This window comes from Phascolarctos cinereus, unplaced genomic scaffold (assembly GCF_003287225.1).
Source record: "Phascolarctos cinereus isolate Bilbo 61053 unplaced genomic scaffold, phaCin_HiC Scaffold_3;HRSCAF=262, whole genome shotgun sequence".
In the NCBI taxonomy this organism is placed as follows: Eukaryota; Metazoa; Chordata; class Mammalia; order Diprotodontia; family Phascolarctidae; genus Phascolarctos; species Phascolarctos cinereus.
The window spans coordinates 133,050,733-133,073,613 of NW_027555736.1; the positions used below are offsets into that span (position 1 = coordinate 133,050,733).

General features: G+C 34.9%; 1 protein-coding gene and 1 pseudogene across 12 annotated transcripts in view; both read left to right on the plus strand.

Annotated features, from left to right (window-relative positions):
• MEF2A (myocyte enhancer factor 2A) overlaps window positions 1-22,881 on the plus strand; it is a 222,333-nt gene that overhangs the window by 186,595 nt on the left and 12,857 nt on the right. For 9 of the 12 annotated variants that reach the window (XM_020963908.2, XM_020963922.2, XM_020963930.2 and 6 more), the window contains 2 exons: window positions 16,212-16,399; window positions 18,756-18,779. In XM_020963908.2, coding sequence (XP_020819567.1) covers window positions 16,212-16,399; window positions 18,756-18,779 — 212 coding nt within the window. The remainder of the gene's footprint in view (window positions 1-16,211; window positions 16,400-18,755; window positions 18,780-22,881) is intronic. The other 3 variants (XM_078151167.1, XM_020963950.2, XM_020963959.2) reach the window with 1 other exon arrangement.
• LOC110192666 (small ribosomal subunit protein eS27 pseudogene) lies at window positions 15,122-15,477 on the plus strand (annotated as a pseudogene).

Consider the following 22,881-nt stretch of genomic DNA (forward strand, 5'->3'; position numbering starts at 1 on the left):
ATAAAATCAAACTTATATTAGCAACCTACACAAATTATCTGCATTTCATTAATATCTTATTTTTTCTCACTTAAAGAAATTAGTTAGAATTTTTAAAGTTTGCCAGAAGGATCACTGCTCTGTGCTATACAAAATAACAAATGGTATTTCGAAGATGATTATAACTTGAGTATGTCAAGTTGTCAGACACTTACATCACCCTGAAATCATTATCTACTTCTAGTTCCTTACATTAAAAAAATGCAGTGCTTTTAGCTCCCCTTTCACTCTCTTTGTAACTTTATTTTCCTGAGCAAATCTGTCTGAGCAACATGTAGAAGAAGTGCAAAAGCCTCTTAGGCAGCAGTATTGTAAATGTAAATGTGTTTCTTTGCATTATCTTAAAATTCTTTTGGGTTTTAGAGAATGACAGACAGGTATATTGCTTTGTCCTTTTGATTTGAAAGCAAATTAAGTGAATAGTCTCCTATAGCAAATAGAATTACATAATTGTTGTCGTGAGAAAGTATGTCTTAGGCATGGATATGTCCTTGATATGTAATATTTAAGAGGAACAGTTATTCTTTTAAAGATTCTGATAGAATTATATAGGCATGTGATACTACAATTCTTAGTCCTTTTTTTTCTGGGTGGTGGAGGGGGAAGGTGGAGGGAGGATGATGGAGGAGGAGTGAACAGAGGTTTATTTTTTTTTTAATTTGTGTACTAAACATACTGTAGCATAATCCCTTGGCATGCAAATTATTTTGAATCCCTCTGTCTTGCTCTTGGATGAGATATTCTCCCAGGAGGTGCAATTGTGAGTAGGTTATTGTTTTACCGGCACTATTTAAAACATGAAATGTTTTCTCAAGGCTGTTGGTACGATCTAATAAGGGCTACGAGAAATGATTATGTATGTATGTGTAGGAAAGAGGATCAGGCCAGTCTTAACACAAAAACTACCCAAACACATGAAAAGAGAGTACAGGAAATTGTCTCAAAGTTAGTTTATTATGCCCCAGAGGAGAAAGTAATTGCTTAATGTGTTAAGATAGGTCATTCACAGTTGTATTATGAATTAGGAGGAGGAGGGATAAGAATTAAGGAGGAGCAAAGAAATATTCAGATCATGTATTCTCTCTAGAACTGGATAGCATTTTTCATCATGGATCCTTTGGAATTGTCTTGGATCATTGTCTTGATCAGAGTCACGAAGTCTTTCACAGTCGATCATCCTTACAATATTGTGTGTACAGTGTTCTCCTGGTTCTGCTCACTTTACTTTGCGTAAGTTCTTATCCGTCTTCCCAGGTTTCTCTGAAATCATCCTACTTGTCATTTCTTACAGCACAATAGTATTTCATCACATTTGTTCAGCCTTTCTGCAGTGGATGGGCATCCCCTTGTTTCCAGTTCTTTGCTATTACAAATATTTATCCTATAAGTCTTTTGGTACATGTTAGTTCTTTACCCTTTTCTTTCATCTCTTTGGGGTGTAGACCTAATAGAGGTATTGCTGGGTCAAATGGTATGCAGTTTCATAGCCCTTCAGGCATGGTTCCAAATTGTTCTCCAGAAGAGTCAGACCAGTTCCCAGATCTACCAACAGAGAGGATTCTGGGAAGATGGCAGAGTAGGTCAGAAAACTTTCTGTTCTCCAAATTTCCTCCACAAAAAAAGACAGAACATCACCTCACAGCAGCAGAAGTAAACACTGGGTAAAGCAGTTGCCTTCCTATGACAGTTTCAGAATATCCCAGGAAAGACCTAACCTCCAGGGATGGAGGTTTGGGCTGTGTGAAGTGCAAACACCTCCAGGCTGATTGCAGAATCAACAAACAAGGCCTGAGGGCAGCTGGGTTGGGAGGCAGCCTGAGCCTTAGAAACTTTTATTTGGCAGACAGTGTGAGAGGGTCTGTCCACTGAGAAGGCAGAAATTGAAGGACCTTCCAATGTCAAGGGACACCAAACACAGCTGTGCTGACCAGACACTTCCCAGGCTATGGCTGCAGGAAGGAGCTAGCACACACCTGGTGAGTCAACCAACTAGAAATAGAGATTCAGAAATTTAAGGAAGAAAATCATTCTTGAAAACTAGAATAGGGCAAGGGGAAGCTAATGATGTGCTAAGACACCAAGAAATCATTAAACAAAACCAAAAGAATGAAAAAATAGAAAAAGTGAAACATCTCATAAGAAAAACAATTGATCTGGAGAACAGATTGAGGGGAAATAATACAAGAATAGTTGGACTACCTGAGAATTACGATTAAAAAAAAAAGAATCTTGGTACAATATTACATGAAATTATCAAGAAAAATTGCCCTGAAGTTCTAGAATGAGAAGGCAAAGCAGAAATAGAAAAAAATCTTCCAATCACAACCTGAAAGAGATCCCAGGAGGAAAATTTACAGGAATATCATAGCCAAGCTTCAAAGCTCCCAGGTTAAGGAAAAAATATTGGAAGCAACAAGAAAAAAAAAGTTTAAATAATAGAGCTACAATAAGGATTACATAAGACTTAGCAACTACTGTGTTGAAGAACCAAAGGTCTTGAAATACTCTAGCAAAAGAGCTGGGTTACCACGAAGTGTAATTTACCCAGCAAAGTTAAGTGTAGTCCTAAGGGGGGGTGGGGGAGGGAGGGAGGGAGGGAGGGAGGGAGAGAGAGAGAGAGAGAGAGAGAGAGAGAGAGAGAGAGAGAGAGAGAGAGAGAGAGAGAGAGGAGATGGGGAGAGAGAGAGACAGAGAGACAGAGAGAGAGAGAGAGAGAGAGAGAGAGAGAGAAGGACATTTAACAAACTGAAAGACTTTCAGGTTTTTGTTTCAAAAACCTCAGAACTTAAGGGTATGATGGGGTGATTCCAAAAACTAAAACTGTGTAGGAAGAGATATTAAAAAAAAGGGAGTAATTATCTCATATAAATGAGGCATACAAGGAAGCTAGTTGGGGTGGGTAGTGCTGGAACCTAATTCTCATTAGGAATGGGTTAAATGGGAGGAGAAGATAAGGGAAGAACTGTTAGAGGGATGGGTAAGTTAAGGAATAGGAGAGCAAGGTAGCAGGTAGAAGAAAAGCAGAGGGGTGAGGAAAGATAGGTAAATAGGGTGAGAAGTATAGTGAGGAAAAATCGGAAGGAGGAAAATACACAACAAATTATTGTAGCTTAGAATGTGAATGAAACAAATTCACCCATAAACCAGAAATGGATAGCAAATTAAAATTTTAAATTCAACAATATGTTACTTTCAGGAAATATTATAAAAATGAGACATATACACAAAGACAAAATAAAGGGCAGGAGTAGAATTTATTATGTAAAAAAGTAGGGATAGTAATCATGATCTCAGACAAAGTTAAAAGTTAAACTAGATTTAATAAAAAGTGAAAAATAGAGAAACTATAGTATTCAGTATTGTTTTAGATTTTTTTAAATACCTAGAGAGTAAAATACCTGAGTGTATACCTGCTAAAACAGACACAGGAACTATATGAACATAAACATAAAAGACAAATAAGCTCAGATCTAAATAATAGAAGTAATATTTATTGTTCATGGGTAGGTAAAGGCAATATAATTTTTAAAATGACAATTTTACCCAACTAATCTATTTATTCAACATCATCCCAATTAAATTACTAAAAAATTATTTTACTGAGTTAGAAAAAATAATAACAAAGTTCGTTTGAAAGAGCAAAAGGTCAGAAATATCAAAGAAACCAGGGAAAAATATATAAAGGAAGTAGATTCAGCAGTATCAGACCTTAAACTATATGGGAGAGCATTGTTGAAATGTAAAAAAGGATAATTTCAATTATTTTAAATTAAAATTTTCTTGTATAAATAAAACCTATGTGACCAAGAATAGAAGGAATGTACAAAATTGGGAAAAAACTTTGATAGACAATCTCTCAGATAGGATGTGATTGGGTTGGAATATTGCTGTAGTATAGGAAATGATGAGTTAGTTGATTTAAGAAAACATGGAAAAACTTGGACCTGTGAAGGAGGATGCTATCTATCTACCTTCAGAGAAACAGATGACAGGTAGAGATAAACATAGTACAGTCTTACATATATGTGTGTGTGTTTATAGATATCTGTGTATATGTATGTATATTTGTGTGTGTTTGTACACATATGTGTGTATATATACCAACACTTAATTGTAGGCTTCTTGTGGGGGGAGGGGGTGGAGGTGGGGAATAAAGCAAAAAGTGAACAGCAGAGAACAAAAGAAGACCAATAAGGAAGCAAAGAAGAGCTGGGCAGCTTTGAAAATGGTGTGTTATATTTATTATATACGTTATCTTGAAATGGAAATTTACTGTTTTATATTGAATCCTCTCTTATGGTCTGCTGTGTACATGGCATTTTCTCATTTGTACTTAAGTTTAAAATTTTAAAAAATTTACAAAAAAAACCCCACAAAGAAATCTACCAATAGTACATTAATATACCTGTTTTTCCACATCCCCTCTAGCATTTATCATTTTCCTTTTCTGTCATGTTAGCTACTCTGATAGGTATAAATCCACAACACCTTTTCCCCATACTCTCTGCTGAGGTCCTTACCTCATACTTCACTGAAAAAAAGAAGAGTCCTCTCTTCTTCCTTCCTCTTCATTTCACATCATGTAGACATCATCTCCTACTATCTCCTCCTACACTCCTGTCTCAGATGAAGAGGTGCTTCTTTTCTTCATCAAGGGCAACCATTTGTACATGCACCCTTACTTGATCCCATCTCTTTCCATCTTCTCCAGCAGGTTGCCTCAACTGTTGTCCCAGTTCTGTCATCAGTCTCTCCTTACCTACTGACTCCTTCCCCTGATGCTTACAAACATGCCCCATTATATCTAGTATACTTAGAAAACCCTTACTTGATCTGGACATTTTTGTTACCTGTTGTCCCATATCTCTCCTTACCTCCAAGACTAAATAATAGCTCTCAGCTTTAAGCTTTAATAGCTTAAAATTTCATGAAGATTTTTGAGACACCCTGTATTAGAGCCAGGAGTTTGAAATTCAGACTTGACTGACTTCTTTCAGTATGGAAAGCAAAACAGTGTTTATAATAGGGATAAGCTAGAAGCATTTCCAGTAAGATCGGGGGTGAAACAAGGATGTCCATTATCACCACTGTTATTCTAGAATACTAGAAGTGTTACCTTTAGCAATAAGAGAAGAAAAAGAAATTGAAGGAATTAGAATAGGCAAAGAAGAAACAAAGGTATCACTCTTTGCAGATAATATGATGGTATACTTAGAGAATCCTAGGAATCAAATAAAAAATATTTGAAATAATAAATTTAGCAAAGTTGCAAGATATAAAATAAACCCACATAAATCATCTGCATTTCTATATATTACTAACAAAACCCAACAGCAAGAGATAGAGAAATTCCATTTAAAGTTACTGTAGACGTTATAAAATATTTGCGAGCCCACCTGCCAAAACAAATCCAGGAACTATAAGAACACAATTACAAAACACTTTTCACACAAATAGTCAGATCTAAATAATTGGAAAAATATCAGTTGCTCATGAGTAGGTCAAGCTAATATAATAATAAAAAGGCAATTATACCAAAATTAAGTTATTCAGTGCCATGCCAATCAAACTACCAAAAAATTATTTTATAAAACTAGAAAAAACAATAACAAAATTGATTTGGAAAAACAAAAGGTCCAGAATACCAAGGGAATTAATGAAAAGAAATGTACCAAATTTTAAATTGTATTATAAAGCAGCAATCATCAAGACTACTTGGTACTGACTAAGAAATAGAGTGATAGATCAGTGGAATAGGTTAGGTATGTAAGACACAATAGTCAGTGACTATAGCAATCTACTATTTGATAAATCCTAAGACTCCAGCTTCTGGGATAAGAACTCACTATTTAACAAAAACTGCTGGGAAAACTGGAAAAGAGTATGGCAGAAACTAGGCATAGACCAACATCTTATACCATATACCGAGATAAAGTTAAAATGGGTACACAATTTAGATATAAAGGCTGATATTATAAGTAGATTGGAGAGCAAGGAATAATTTACCTGCAAGATCTATGGAGAACGGAAGAATTTATGACCAAATGAGATAGAAAATATTATGAAATGCAAAGTGGATGATTTTGATTATATTAAATTGAAAATTTTTTGCACAAACAACGCCAGTGTAACCAAGATTAGGAGGAAAGTAGAAAACTGGGAAAGAATTTTTAGAACCAGTGTCATTGATAAAGGCCTCATTTCTAAAATATATAGAGAACTGAGTCCAATTTATAAGAATACAAGTTATCCCCCAATTGATAAATGGTCAAAGGATATGAAGTTTTCAGAGGAAGAAATTAAAGCAATCTATAGTCACGAAAAAATGCTCTAGATCAGTATTTATTAGAGAAATGCAAATCAAAGGTCTGAGGTACAACATCACACCTATCAGATTGGCTAACATGGCAAAACAGGAAAATGATGACTGTTGGAGAGGTGGCAAAATTGGAACACCGGTGTATTGTTGGTGAAGTTGTGAACTGATCCAACCATTCTGGAGAGCAATTTGGAACTATGCCCAAAGGGCTATAAAACTGTATACCCTTTGACCCAGCAGTACTCCTTCTAGGTCTGTATCCCAAAGAGATCATAAAAATGGGGAAAAGACCTACACTTTGGAAAAATCTGGAAAAACTTGCGTGAACTGATGCTGAGTGAAGTGAGCAGAACCAGGAGAACATTGTACACAATAACAGCAACATTGTGTAATGATTGACTTTGATAGACTTGGCTCTTCTCAGCAATGCAAGGATCTAAGACATCTCCAAAAGTCTCATGATGGAAAATGCTATCCACATCCAGAGAAAGAACCTTGGAATCTGAATATAGATGGGAGCATAATATTTGCTCTGTTTTTGTTTTGTTTCTTCTTTCTTGTGGTTCCTCCCATTATTTCTAATTCTTCTTTACAACATGACTAATGTGAAAATATGTTTAATATGAATGTATATGTATAGCCTATATCGGATTGCATGCTATTTTGGATAGGGGGAGGAGAAAATTTAAAACTCAAAATCTTATGGAAGTGAATGTTGAAAACTAAAAATAAATTAATTATAAAAACTTTATTAAATCTTAAAGCGGTGTTTAAATGTGAGCCATTACTGTTAATTTTTTGTGCATCTGTATTATTGCTTATAGATCCATAGGTTCTGTCCTGCATCATTAAGAAAATAGAAAAAGTAAACTGATGAGTATTACTAAATATATTAACTTCTTCCAACTTTCTTTCACTAATCTAATGGCTTATCTGTTCATCACCCCTCAACATGAAATCTCTGTCCCATCTGATCTAATCTGTTCAACTATCTTCCACTCATGATTTATTCATTCCTGCCCTTCATCATTTTTTATTAGAAAGCTCCCTTCCTTTGTATCAACCAATTTGTCCCTGCCTTCTCTTAGAACTCTGCACAGAAGTCATTTCTAGGAAGACTTCCTGCTAGGTTTTGATAATTGCCATATTTTATATTTCCTCAGCACTATGTTTGCTTTCTTTTGTTCATATATTGCTTTATAAACATGTTCTTTATTTTTATGTCTCTATCCTTTTTCCAAGTAGATGATAAACTCCTAGAGAAAAGGGTGCCTGTTTGTCTTATACATCTTGTCTTCCCCCTCTAATAATGTTCTGCAAATGGTACTTAAATGTTTACTAACTAATTATCCAAATTTTGTACTGCTAACCAGTTGGTAACTTATTGATTTGTTTAATATTTGTATGCTAAGCATTATTACTGGGAATTCAAGAAAGTCCACTAAGAGCTTACAGTTTGTTATGCACAATGATATATTCATTTTTGATAAACTTTGTTTATAAGCACCAAGCTTTTGCTTAAGCAAAATGAATTGTTAATACTGTAGCTTTGTTTTTTGTAATTTTCAGTTATTTTGAATTGACCTTTGCTTGCTGTAATAGAATTGGACGCAAGGGACTCTTCGGAATAGGATGATAGTATAATATTCATAGTAGAAAGGCGTTGTGAGTTATTAAAAGGAAATTTCACCCACAGTAAATTTTTAAGCACTACTACTACTAGCTAACATTTATATAGTGTCTACTATGTGCCAACACCTGTGCTAAGCATTATTTCATTTGATCTTTAGAGCAACCCTGGGAGGTAGGTACTATTATTATTCCCACTTTACAGAGAAGGAAACTGAGGCAAAAAAATGTTAAGTTGCTTGCTCAGGGTCACATAGCTAGTAAATGTCTGAGGCTGAATTTGAATCCAGGTCTTCAAAAACATGAACATTTCAACATAGGAAGAAGAACAAAAGAGTAGCGTATTTGGAACTCTGACCTTCTTTTAGGTACAGTAGTTATTTTCTCTTCTGTACCTTTGTAAATGCATGCCTTGAATTAAATTATTTTTCTTTTTTTGCCTACCACTTCCATACTCTCTCTTTCTTCCACACCCAAATAAGAGCCTTCCTTTATAATAAGTATAGTCAAACAAAACAAATCAACTCATTGACTGTGTCTGAAAATCTGTGTCACATTCCACAGCTCTAGTCTGTGCTAAGAGATAGGTTATAATATTGATCAGAGTTAGGAGGTTTTTTAGAGTTGTTTGCCTTTATGTTGTTGTAGTCATTATGTAAATTGTTCTCCTGTTTCTTCTGACTTGGTCTTCTTCAGTTTATATAAGTCTTCCCACATTGCTCTGAATCTGTCAGTTGACATTTCTTATAATGGAATATTATTACATTATATTCACATGCCATATCATAATTTGTTTAGCCATCCCTGACGTGATGAATCTACTTTGTTTCCACCTCTTTTCTACAACAAAAAGTAAACATTTTTATATATATATGCGCATCCTCTTTTCTTCCTTCTCCTGAGAGAAGATAAAAAAAAAATTTCTCCAAAGTAGGAGGACACTTCTAATAGTTACTGGCTGTGTTATCCTGAGCAAATCACTTAATATGTTAATATTCTAAGCCAATGTTTTCAAACTCAAATTGAACCAGATCCCTGCTGGCCACATATTGACTTAAAACCATAAAGTTAACATTATCTGTGTTGTATTTTGATTTATTTTGCTAAATTTTTCCCAGTTACATTTTAATCTGATTCCTGAGCATGAGAGTCCCACACCTCTGCTCTAGGCAACTCCCTAAGACTGTAAGTCATAGATAAGTTGCTGACCTGCTTTGGTACAGGGCATTTTCTCACACCAATCAAATCACAGGTCCAGTCTTTATCTCTGTCTTAGCAGCAGTCCACCCCAACCCGGGTTCAATTAACCTAGAAAGTAAGGAAAAAATTATGCATGTGTAAGAATGTGTTTAGGTACAGTAATAAAGAAAGAGCACGTTTCTTGAAAAGAGCATGTTTTAAGAGTTGAGAAATTCTTCTCAAACGTTTACAGAAAAACTATGTGGGCAAATCTTTTAAAATTGAGCTTTTCAAACAGGATCTTTAAAACTGTTACTGTTTATATGGTTTATTTTCACACTAAATCTTAAAAGTATTTCTTTATGTTGTTATGTAACTGTTTAATGTCTATATGCAGGGTGTCCCAAAAGTCTTAGTGCAATTAAACAGCCCTAAGATTTTTTTGGGACACCATATACTATTTGAACTAGGTTATAAGCGTAGGGGGCCCCCCCCCACACCCAGAGTTACTTACAAATAGGTTTGATACATATATTCCATGGTATGTCCATATTGAACATTTATGTGAAAGAAAATTGTGACTGTATTTCTGTGTAGCTGAGAAACATAAGTAATAGAAATGACTTTTCATTGTTTCACTTAAGTTAAAAAAAATACAAGATAGAAACAAGTAGTAAGAAAAAGGAGGATTATAAATACTGGGGCTTAGTGGACTTGATATATAGCCAAGTAGATCAGATCAGGGCAGGAGGAGGAGGGAAAGAACAAGCATTTACTAAGCATCTACTGTGGGCCAGTTAGTGTGATAAGCACTTTACAGATCTCTCATATAATCCTCACAACAACCGTATGATATAGATGCTATTATTATCCCTATTTTACAGATAAGAAAACTGAGAAAGGCAGAGTTAATTTATGTCTGAGTTGTGATTTGAACTTAGTTCTTACTGTTTCCAGGCACAGCACTCTATCAACTTGCTATCTACTTGCCTACAGATAATACAGATTGTCTCCACAGTGTGTAATAGGAGAAATTCTGGACAACTGGCCCAGACATTTATAAGAATTGAACTGGGTATCTATCAGGAAAGGGTCTTAAGCATTGGGAGAACTGGTGAGGAGAGGTAAGGGAACACTCAGCTGTCATTACCAAATTTTGGTTATCAGGTTCAGATAAACTATATCCCTGGATATTGAAAGATTGTGATTTCTGAATAGTATAGGTTTTTTTTTTTAATTATAGTGAATAGCACTCTGTAGAACAATTTGGAACTGTGCCCAAAGGGCTATAAAATTATACATACTCTTTGACCCAGCAATACCACTACTAGGTCTGTATCCCAAAGGGATAAAAAACAAAAAGGAGAAGGACCTATATGTACAAAAAAATATTTATAGCAGCTCCTTTCTGGTGGCAAAGAATTGGAAATTGAAGGGATGCCCATCAATTGGGGAATGGCTGAATAAGTTGTAGTATATGATTGTGATGGAATACTATTGTGCTATAAGAAATGATGAGCAGTATGCTCTTAGAAAAACCTGGAAAGACTTACATGAACTGATGCTAAGTGGAATGAGCAGGACCAGGAGAACATTGTACACAGTAACAGCAATATTGTATGATGAAGAACTGTGAATGACTTAGTTGTTCTCAGCAATACAATGATCCAGGATAATCCTAAATGACTCATGATGATAAATGCTGTCCATCTCCAGAGAAAAAACTGATGGAGTCTGAATATAGATCGAAAGCATACTTTTAAAAAAATTTTCTTTATTTTTATTGTGTTTTTTGTCTGTTTTCTTTCATAACATGACTAATATGGAAATTTGTTTTGTATGAGTACACATGTATAACCTATACCAAATTTTTTGCCTTCTCAATGAGGAGAGAATTTGAATCTTAAAATTAAAAAAAAAAAGGAATGTTAAAAATTATTTTATATGTAATCAGTGGAAAATAAATTACTAAATATTTTTAACTATGGTGGATAGGAAATGTACAGTAGGACAAAACATATTTAAATTGTGGGCTGATGAGCTATTCCTGGGAAAATTCTAGAATTTATTTTTTTACAGTGTCTTGATTTCTCATAAAGTCACTAGCTTCCAATTGCTCTATTCTAATTTTTAAGGAAGTATTTTCTTCAGTAGTCTTTTGGACTTCCTTTTCCATTTGGCCAATTTTTCTTTTTTAGGGCATTTTTCTCCTCATTGGCTTTTTGGACCTCTTTTGCCATTTGGGTTAGGCTATTTTTTAAGGTGTTAATTTTGTCAGTATTTTTTTGGGTCTCCTTTAGCAAGCTGTTGACTTGTTTTTCATGATTTTCTTGCATCACTCTCATTTCTCTTTCCAGTTTTTCCTCTACTTCCCTTACTTGCTTCTCAAAATCCCTTTTGAGCTCTTCCAAGGCCTGGGACTGATTCATATTTTTCTTGGAGGCTTTGGATGTAGGAGCTTTGACTTTGTTGTCTTCTTCTGGTTGTATATTTTGATCTTCTTTGTCACCAAAGTAAGATAATATAGTCTGACTCTTTTTGCGCTGCTTGCTCATAATCCCGGCCAGTTACTTGAGTTTTAAACTCTTTGTTAAGGTAAGAGTCTGCTTCCAATGTGGAGAATGTAGTGTCCCAAGTTTCAGGGGTTTGTACAGCTGTTTTCAGAGATACTTGTAGGTACCTGTAAGTTTTCAGTTCTTGCAAGGTGGTATGATAAGGGGTGAGATGTTTACTCCTTTCCTTGCCTGTGACCACAAGTATTCCTTTCTGTCCTGTAACTGTGAGGAGGGGTTCCTCTCTACAGCCACTACAAGCTCCACCACGCCAGCGTTCCTCCTCACCCCAGCACCGCCACCCAGAACTGTGACGCAGATCCACACACGGGCAAAGCAAGAGATTCCTGCTTCTGCACTGGCAAAGAGATCCCTGCAATCCCTCTCTGATCAGCCACTGGATTCCCCCTCAGTCTGTGGGCCAGAAGCTCGGGAAGCAGTTGCACCCCTTCCCCCCCCCCGATCACGCTCTTGGGGAATGAAGCTGAGACCCCACCTTCCTTTCTCAGCACCGACAGAAACAGACTTTTCCCACTGACCTTCTAAGTTGTCTTTGGCATTAGTGGGTTGAGGAGTCTGGAAACCTCCACAGCTGCCCGTGATTCACTCCTCTGAGGCCTGTTCCAGGTTCACTGTGGCCTACGCTCCCATGCTGCACTCCCAGCCCGGCGTGATACACCTTTCTGATCAATCATCCAGGTTGTCTTGGGCTGGAAATTTGTTTCACTCTGTCTTTTTGTGGGTTCTGCTGCTTCAGAATTTGTTTAGAGCCATTTTTATGAGTATTTGGAGGGGTTTTCTAGAACTTATTAATGGAGTGGTTTATGAGCACCTGGAAAAGAAAGCCAAAATAGGTACATTAAGAACAAATTGTGCCTAATTAATCTTACTTCATTTTTTTTTAGTAGGGTTACAAGGGTAGGATAACACATGGAAGGGAGTGGTAGCCAGGAAGTGGAGTTTGGTATGGGAAGTCATAGGGATGGTGAATAACACCATAGGCAAGTCAGTTGACAAGCTCATTCTAAAAGCAATGGTAGTATTGATTTGAATAATGTTTCAGAGCAAAAGGTCAGAATTGGAAGGGGGAACAGAAAGGATATATGCAGCAACAAGTTGAATGGGTGATTGTAAGGAATGAAAACCATATAAAATCTAGAGCCAGTTCCATATAGAGGATAACTTGCATTTTTACCGGCAAACTCACCAATTAGGGCATAGTGTGGTAGTTCCAAAGGTGAGTGAATTAAGTCACCCAATAGATTAAGATCTTCAGGAAATCTGGTGGTCCAGAGTGAGCAGAAATCAGCAGCAAAAGAGATGGCCAAGGGTGAGATAAATGTGAAGTCCTAATTTGGATTCGTAAGAAATCAGCTTCATAAAATGGATTAGGAGACTTGTCTAGAGAAGAATTCATGGGCAAAAGTGCTTGTAGGTTTCCATTTGAAATTTCTTATTTGAAATCAACTCAACAGCGTGACAGATAATGACAGCCACAAAAGTGAATAGGATTTGAAGGAGGAAGAGATTTTATAGATCATCAACTCTAATCCATCACTTTACAAATAAGAAAAGTGATTAAGGGAAATGATTTGCCTTAGATCACAAGTTCTTTTCATCTTAAATTGCTTTATATTATTGTATGTGCCGTATTTGAGGAAGGACATTGATAAGCTGAAACACATCCAGAGGAGTGGTGAGAAGGCTAAAGAGGAGACTTGAAATATAAAGTTGAATTAAAAAAAAAGCTGGAGATGTTTGACCTAGAATAATAACAGGGATGAGGGTGGGGCAGCTGGGGAGGAGAGTATAACTGTTTGGAGGGCTGTTGTGTGGAAAGATTTGCGTTGTTTTGTTTTTCCTAAGGACTGACTTAGAACAAATGAATAGATGTTGCAGAAAAGTAGATTTTACCTAATTAAAGGGAAAAACTTCCTAATAGAAAAAACTTTATAAAAGAGGAAAAGCTCCCTATCACTGTAGATGTTCAGGCAAAGGAGAATCATACGATCAAGAGTTGAAGTACCTACATGAGAAATTATCTAGTTCACCACTAGCAGGATTTCTTAACCTGAGGTCCATGGAAAAATTTTCAGGGGGTCTCTCTTTATCTCACTGTAATTGGTTTCCTATGTATTTAATTTTGGGCATTTAAAAACATCCTGAACTATATCAAAAGGGCTATAAAACTGTACAAACCCTTTGACCCAGCAGTACTACTTCTAGGTCTGTATCCCAAAGAATTCATAAAAATGGGAAAAGGCCCACATGTACAAAAATATTTATAGCAGCTCTTTTCTGGTGGCCAAGAATTGGAAATTGAGGGAATGCCCATCAGTTGGGGAATGGCTGAACAAGTTGTGGTATATGAATGTAATGGAATATTGCTTTTCCATAAGAAATGATGAGGAGATGGACTTCAGAAGATGGAAAATGCTATCTACATCCAGAGAAAGAACTATGGAGTCTGAATGCAGATCAAAGCATACTATTTACTCTCTCTGTCTCTGTCTCTCTTTCTCTCTCTCTGTTTTTGTTTCTTCTTTCTCTTGGTTTTCCCTTTGGTTCTAATTCATCTTTACAACATGACTAATGTGAAAACATGTTTAATATGATTGTATATGTATAGCCTATATCAGATTACATGCTGTCTTGGAGCAGAGGGAGGGGAAGAAAATTTAGAACTCAAAATCTTATAGAAATGAATGTTGAAAAGTAAAAACAAATAAAACTAAAAACATCCTGAGAAGTGGCCCATGAACCAGAGGGGTTCATGAAAAAAAATAAAAAGGTTAAAAATGCTTTGGGTTTAGAGAGATAAAAGTAGGTTTGCACAAGGTTACAAGTAGTAAGTGGCATATGCACGTCCACTGGGTTGTGGCTGGGTTTAAAATTTTTTAAAAGGATTATTTCAGACAAACTTAGCTGAATATAAAAGCTCCCTCTAAATACATGGATCTTTTGATTAGACCTTGGTGTTTTCTGCTTATTAAGGTTTCTAGGGAGGATTCTTGCTTTATATGTGGATTTGTACTCTATAAGTTGTGTGGCCTCTTTAAACTCTCATTCTTTACTTTTCTAAGATGGTCTTGTTGATTTTAAAGTGGAAAGTTGGGCCAATGAGCAGAATAGGATCCCAGTTACCAGAATCACAGCAGTGTTTGGACAGTGGCTCTCTTTTTTCCCTTGTATATCTGATGATAGCTAGTACTGTTATCCTCAACTAGTCTTTGAACTTTTAAAAATCTTTTTTTTTCTTGGTGAGGCAGTTGGGGTTAAGCGTCATGCCCATTGTCACACAGCTAGTAAGTGTTATATGTCTCAGTCCAGATTTGAACTCGAGTTCTCTACTCCAGGGCTGGTGCTCTGTGCACTGCACCACCTAGCTGCCCCATGAACTTTTAAAAATCTTGGTGTTAGCTTTTTTCCGGTGGTGAAGATCTCCCCGTGCCACCATGCCTCTCGCCAAAGACCTCCTGCACCCCTCTCCCGAGGAGAAGCGGAAACACAAGAAGCGCCTGGTGCAGAGTCCGAACTCGTATTTCATGGACATAAAGTGCCTGGGGTGCTATAAAATCACCACTGTCTTCAGCCATGCACAAACAGTGGTTTTCTGTGTGGGATGCTCCACTGTGCTCTGTCAGCCTACTGGAGGAAAGGCAAGACTTACAAAAGGATGCTCCTTCAGATGGAAGCAGCACTAATGACTGAATCAAGATGACTAAGAAACTGTAAAGAATAAAACAAATTTGATACAAAAAAAAATCTTGGCGTTATTTGGATCCATCTTTTCAATAAAAGAAAAAAATTCACTCAGATGATGAAATTGCTTCTGCCAGTTGTTTTGTTGTGAAACTTTTTGGTTTGACCTCAGGTTCCAAAGCTTCCCTTACTTCTGCAATCTTTGCAGCTAGCAGCTCAATCAGATCCTCATTCAAAATCCTGATTCAGATTTCTTTCAGAATTCTTTATGTAAAGTCAGATTTATGTAATGTGAATTTCTGTAAAAGGAGAGTTGTCTGTATTACCTCACAGCCCAATTATGAATATCAGTTAAGAACACAAATGAAGTACATTGTAACCTTTAAAGCTCTATGTGAATAACAACTGTTTTCATTATGTAGCAAGAAGAGGTATGGTCTATTAGTAACCACCACCTTCAAAGAGATTTTTTAACTGTGGAATACTTGAGGTCTAAACTCATCTACCCCTTCAGAACTTTTCTAAGATCTCGAGCCCACTAGATAAATATTGTTCACTACACACTATACTGAATTGTTTTGTGATTCAGACAGATAACTAGGTGATAAGGAGCACTAATCCTAAGCATCTACGAACTTATTAAAGTTATATGGACTCTTTTTTGCTGTTAATTTTTCTTCAGTTCTTCTAAATATCAAAAGATATGGTTTTTCTTTTATGAATTTTTTGTATCTTTGCCATTTTAATATCTATTTCTGCTCATTATAATGATTAATATTTTTATTTTCTAGGGAATGGCTTTGTAAACTCAAGATCATCTCCAAATCTGTTAGTATCTACTGGGGGCAGTAGTTTAGGCAAAGTAATGCCTACAAAATCTCCCCCTCCTCCTGGAGGTGGAAACCTTGGAATGAATAATCGAAAACCAGACCTTCGAGTAGTTATCCCCCCTTCTAGCAAGGGTATGATGCCTCCATTGGTAAGTTTAACAAATCTTCAACTCCATTCTTTAAAACGTATATTTTATGTAGATATAAATATGTATATGTAAAGCTGGTTCACAACTTCCTCCAGGGAAGAAGATAGCCCTCTTACTTATTTAATGAAGTATTATGATTAGGAAAACATTTGCACATAAATGTTTTACATTTAACACAGATCTATATAATGTTAGCCAACAGGTCAGGCCAATAGGTTAGGCAGAATATTATTGAAGTAAAAATGACTTGCCTCACAACAAAGAAGAATAGGTGATAAATTTATTTTGTAATGATACATAAAATACGAGCTAAATTTGTGAGAGATTTGTAGGGCAAGCCACCAGGTTGGCTTCTCTGTTCCATCCTATTCAGATCATTGAAGAGTGCTTAAAAACTAGAATGAAGAGTATCTAGCAACTTCACTTTTCCACTCTCCGTAGACAGCTGTCATTATAATGATTAGCAGAACTAAACTACACTTTCTTGTTTTCTTAGCACAACTTCCAATTATTTTTCAGGCCCTGATTTCATTTGTATGGAGAAGATAAAGCCGGGAATGTACTCTCATACTTAATTTGACTTTTGTAGTAGATAAAAATGTGGTTATTATGGGCAGCTTAGCAAGTTTGTGTTTTAAGATTATATCCTAATAATTTAAAGGCTCTCCACCCTTTATTACCTAACACACCATTCCATTCCTTCTGGCTAACTAAAAGCAATACTGGCAGATTTAAAAAAACACACCTAATTAAAGGGCCCTCTACTTTGAAATTAGTGTCATAGTACTTCTACCTGAAGGGCTGGGTGGAGAAACTTAAAGATTGAGTCTGTCCTTCTTATTTTATGAATGAAGAAACCTCAAACCATAAAAGTCAAGTGATTTGCCCAAAGACACACAGGTTAGGCTGTTCTAAGCCATCGTTAGAGGTAGGATTTAAATTTAGGCCTTCTAACTGTATCCTTTGTTGAGGGAATTTGGCATGAGCAATAGAGTAAAATGCTAAGAAACTAGACCTAAAAGCCACTGACTTTTTAATTTAAATGTTATAAAGTGATAACAGATAACATTTATGAAAGCAGTTGATAAGCTGGTAGGTAAAAAGGGGAAACTGTGTTTAATTATTTTTTTAAAAATGTTTGAAATGAGATTATCTTGTGTTTTTGGACAGATAAAAATCTTCCCTTTGAAGACTGAAATTCTCTCCATATAAAACATTTTGACACTTAATCCCATTAGATGTATATTCACTAAAGGAGAATAAAATATTCATGAATGTCATAAAAAAAATTTACAGGATTCTAGACAGGCATCTTTTAATTGAAATAGAATTAAATATATCTATAACCAAACAGTGAAGTTATTATAACCTTATGGAAAGTCCTATTATAAAATGAAATTTTGTACAAAGTAAAATAATCACCCATTTTGTTCATGTGAAAGAAAAGTGTGGGGTAATGGATAGAGAGCTGGCTTTGGAGACAGGAAGACCTGAGTTCAAGTGTTGCCTGACACTAGCTGTGTGACTTAAGGCACTTAACCTTTAGGTACTCCAAGCAACTCTTTAAGAAAGATGGATCAAGCCTGCTTTGATAAAGGGAGTTTCCTCATCCAAGAGTTTCCTGTGCTAATGACATCATAGGTCAAGTCCCTATCTCTTACTTGCCTTTGTTCATATGTATGAAAAAAACAGAACACTAATTATTTATTTTAAGTCCAGAGTTCATGGGGGTAAGGGGTTGGGGGTGGGGCTGCAAGTGTGGATACTCCCATTGACACAGATCAATAACTGGTTTGTAACTTAGTTGGAGTTTCCTAGAGAACTGAGAGGTTCAATGACCAGTAATAAGTGTCAGAGGCAGCTTGCCCTTGATTATACTGTGCAACTTTTCAAACAATAATTGATGTAAAAATTTAATTCTTGAATTAAAAAAGGAAATATTTCAGTACAGAGTAAAATAGCCTAGATAATTCCTTCACAGAATTAGCTAAATATTTTCAGCTATGTAAAAAATATTTTCTGGATGATTTAGGAAAAAAGAAATAAGTGTGTTCAATTTTATCTGATCTTTTAATTTAAATTTTCATATTCTTCCACTTTAATTTATGGCCTTTGCTTGTTTTTACACACTTAATTATTTTACTTATACAAACTTATGTGCAAGTGAGAAACCTGTGATAGAATTGTATGGCAACCTTTGCAATCTTTATGAATGAGCTTTAGGCTTGCATACAGTAAATAGTAGGTTAAGTATATAATCATATTGTTAAAACTTAAATGTTTTCTTTTTAAAAAAGTAGTGTAGAGCAATGACAGTCTTAGTAACTCTGTTATCCCTCTTGTTTGCTGAGTACAGTCGGAGGAAGATGAATTGGAGTTGGTGAGTGTGGGTTTCTGCTTGATAAGATAAAAGGGGTTCAGAAAGTCCTTGTTTCTATCAAATATTTTAAAAATAAACAATGTTCCCTTTAGCATATTTTTACTTACTTATTTTGGAAGTATTTAATAAGATGATAGTGTTATGAAATAAATTCTGACATTTCTTCTTAAAAACATAATTTGTGCAGTTTTATTTGTTAGAGGGAACATTGGGATGGAGCCTTTAAAAAAAAACCACCAAAAAAAAAACCCCAGTAGCTGTCCATGAGCAGAAGACACTAAGGATTTGGCTTAAAAAAAAAAAAAAACCCAAAACTGAAAGATACAGAATACTTTATATAGTTCCCCAAATTATTAAAATGTTTTTAGAAAGTGACTTCACCCCTTAAGTTCCTCAAATTGTAACACAAGGTCTTGTGTTGTTCTCCTTGTTTCAAAAAGATTACATCATTTTTTGGTGAGGTCACCTTTTCACAGAGTTGGAATTATTTCATCCTGTATGAGAAGATCAGAACCACAAGGGGGTTCCCTGTTTATTAAAAAGGATATATGTGTTTATAAATAAATTCTTTTACATTTCACCACTTTATTGGAAGATGTTCTATTTAAAAAGGAGCAATCCTTTTTTTCCAAAATGAGTGATTTTTATTGGCTTTCACTATGGAAAAATAAATGTGACTAAAAATAACTTGCAGTTGGTAAGAAATATTACTTGTCTGAAAATAAAATACAAATCTTTAGTTTCTGCACAAGAAAGACCTTATCATTTAAGTCCAAAACATGTTTGTAGTTTGCTTAGTAATTTAAGGGTGGAGAACTTTTAACTTGTCATCAACATGGACCTATTGCTGGTAAGAGGCTCAGATTGCATGAAAGCATGGGGAGGAGAAATGCACACTTTGAGTTTCCATTGATGGTTTCATGCTTATGCATGCTGGCATTTTTTGCCCAGGTTTTTTTTTTCCTTTCCAGAGATCTTTTTCTCCACACCATAGCAATGCTTTATCTTTAAAATAAAAGATTACTCTCCAGACACCTTTGTGGTTTCCTTTCTTATTCCCAGTGCAGTTTATGGTTTTCCTTTACCTATTTGGTAATTTTTTTAGGTTGTTATTAAGTGATCTGCTTAAATTACACTGTGATTCACAAATTAAAGTTTGCACTTGATCTATTCTAACTCACTAAAAGATAATTTATTTTCAATTTGTATGTATTTTTATTCCTTTTATTATGTGACTTCCCTATAGTTAAAAAATTTCAGATAGATTTCATTGTTGCTATCTTAGAAGTATGTTGCCCTCTAGTGGTTTTGAAAATTATTTATTTTTAAGGAGTCATTAACCAGAAATTTTGGTGGGTACAGTAATAAATAATACATCAGAACCCTTCCTTTAATTTTGAGTTTAAGCTTTGGTTAATGTGAGGCTACAGCATGGGTGGAAGCCCAAAGGGGTCTGCTTTATAATGAATTCTCCATATACTCCATAATAATTAGTATCTGGCCTATACTAGAGTATTTCAAAAAATCCAAATGCAGAAAGTCATTGAACTCCAAAGAATTAGCTGAATCAAAAATGTCATGGAATAATTTAACAAATTCAGCATATTGAGACAGAAATTGATTCATACTTACATTGCTTTATTCTCTAACATCCCTTGAATTCCACATCTTTTTATAAAAATAAATTGGAAAAAATTTCCAAGTATATAATGATTTTATAGATTATAGTAATGACAAGATAAAATATATTCCATGTAACTAAAAACATTGTACTTGGCTAAAATTGTAATGAGTCATCTTCAGAACTACCAAAGGCATATCCTTACACTTGGCAGTATTTTAAAACTTCAGAGAGGGTAACTGAGACTTTCAACTCAATTCAGTAGTAAGTACTAAGTACCTACTTTATGCAGGGCACAACAGATATAAGGACAGAAGTGAATAATAGCTCCTACCCTCAAGGACCTTACATTTTTGTTTTTTGTTTTTTTTTTAAATATATACAAGTATAAATAAAATACAAGATTAATATGGAGAGGGAAGCAGTGCTGCTGACAACTAGGGATGTTAACCTTGAAAAATAATTAATAATTTTAAAACTTTGTATATCTGAGAAACAGAATTATAATCATTATTTATAATAACTTGGATATTTTCCAAATGAGTAATGGTTGAAAGTGGAATTACACTCAAGAGTGGACTTATTCTACTCTAAGAAAAGGCAAGTAAGTGCCCTGAAACCTACATCTGGACTCTTCTGTTATGAAGTTTAAGAATTTCTATAGGAGCTTTGCAGTTCCATGAGAATCCCAACTTCTTTGATGTCCACTCTGATGCGAAAGTCACAATAAGAAGAGATAAATATTTATCCTCTCACCCTTTGTAATCTTGAATCACATTGTCATAAAGAAGAATAATATTTCGTATATTGCTTTTCAAAACACTTTCCTGTATATGGTCTTATTTTATTGTCACAGCAACTCTATTTAAGGGGCAAGACCATTGATGTTATCACTATTTTATAGTTGAGAAGAATGAGCCCCAGAAATGTTGAATTGAGCCAATAATAGAAATTCTTCTACTTCCTGATCCATTGTTCTTTCTACTGTACCTTAAATCCTTCCACTATTCATCCAGCTTATATTGGAATAGTAAAAACAAAGAAGAGAAAGAGTGGTGCTTTATTTGGAGACCATACCACAACTGTCCTTTATAATATTAATACTCTGTTGTCTAGTATTTTGCAGCATTGCAGAGGTTCTATTCAAATGTAATATAGAATTATCAGCAATTACAGCCTGCCTAATACCCATACTTTCTGAAAACAGTGATGAGAAAAATTGAATCACGTTAGTACAACTCTTCTGAAAAGGTTTTTGGTATTTGCATTACACTAAGGTCTTAGAGGCACAAATGTCAGGTGCCATATTCTATCATCTTAATATGCAAAAATGTCTGGATTTAAAATCTGGCTGTTAGGCATATCTTTGCCATTGCATGGGATGTGTTCTCCAATACTAATTCATTGTTAACAGAAAAAGGTAGCCTAAATCACTGAAAAGAGAAATGGGTCCCACAATATCATCATATGTAGATAATATAATTGATATAATACTTCTGTTTCTGAATAATTTTAAGGAAATAATCATATGGGTATAGGCATTATTATGTAAGTCACTAAACATAATTTCTTCCCCCTGGATTAAAAAAAACAATAAAGTTCACTGTAATATTCAGTAAATATGATAGGTCAGTGTCTAATTAAGGACTTTCGTTAGTATAACCAGTTTCATTTTTAAGAGAAAGTATAAATGTCATTGAACAAGAACTATAGAATTAAAATAAGACAGTTGAAGGGCATTTATTGAAAATTTACTATTGTGGAGGAAGGTTGATTTCTTGAGCCACTAATCTTAAGATGGACAAAGAATGTACATATAAAACAATTAGAAAACAAAATATAAAAATTGTTTTGTTAGGAGTAATCTTACATTATAATGCAAATTAAATTAAAATTGACTTCTCTTGTAATCTGTAAAATACCATTGTTTATAGCAATTATTAGTGTTGTAATTTTGTGCTTATATGATTAATTTCTAAATGACTTACTCTCTGTAGAAAGCATATTTAAAATATAAACATGTGTCCATTGATATCTCAGTAGTTGCAATAGTATCAACTTTTTATTCTATTTGATATCACATACATAGAAGTGTTATCACTTGCTGTAGAATCCCTTATATTTAATATGTTATTTCCATGGCATTGACAAGGTTGCATAAAAGAATATAAATAGGATTCATAGGATAGAGCTAGAAGGGACCTCAGAGCTTATGACTGAAATCCCTTGATTTTACAGATAGAAAACTGGAACCCAGAGAGATAGTCTCTCTGAGGCCTGAGGTCACCAAATACTAAATTAAAGGCCTGGTATTTGTACCCGAGTCGTCTACCTCTAAATCCAGTGTCCTTTCCACTGTACCACTTTAATGTAAATACTTTCCCCTTAAAAATAAGCCAGATGAAATATTTTGTAGTATTTCCTTTAGTAGTTAGTTAAAATTTTTCACATAATCTTTACTATATGAAATAAGATCTTCAA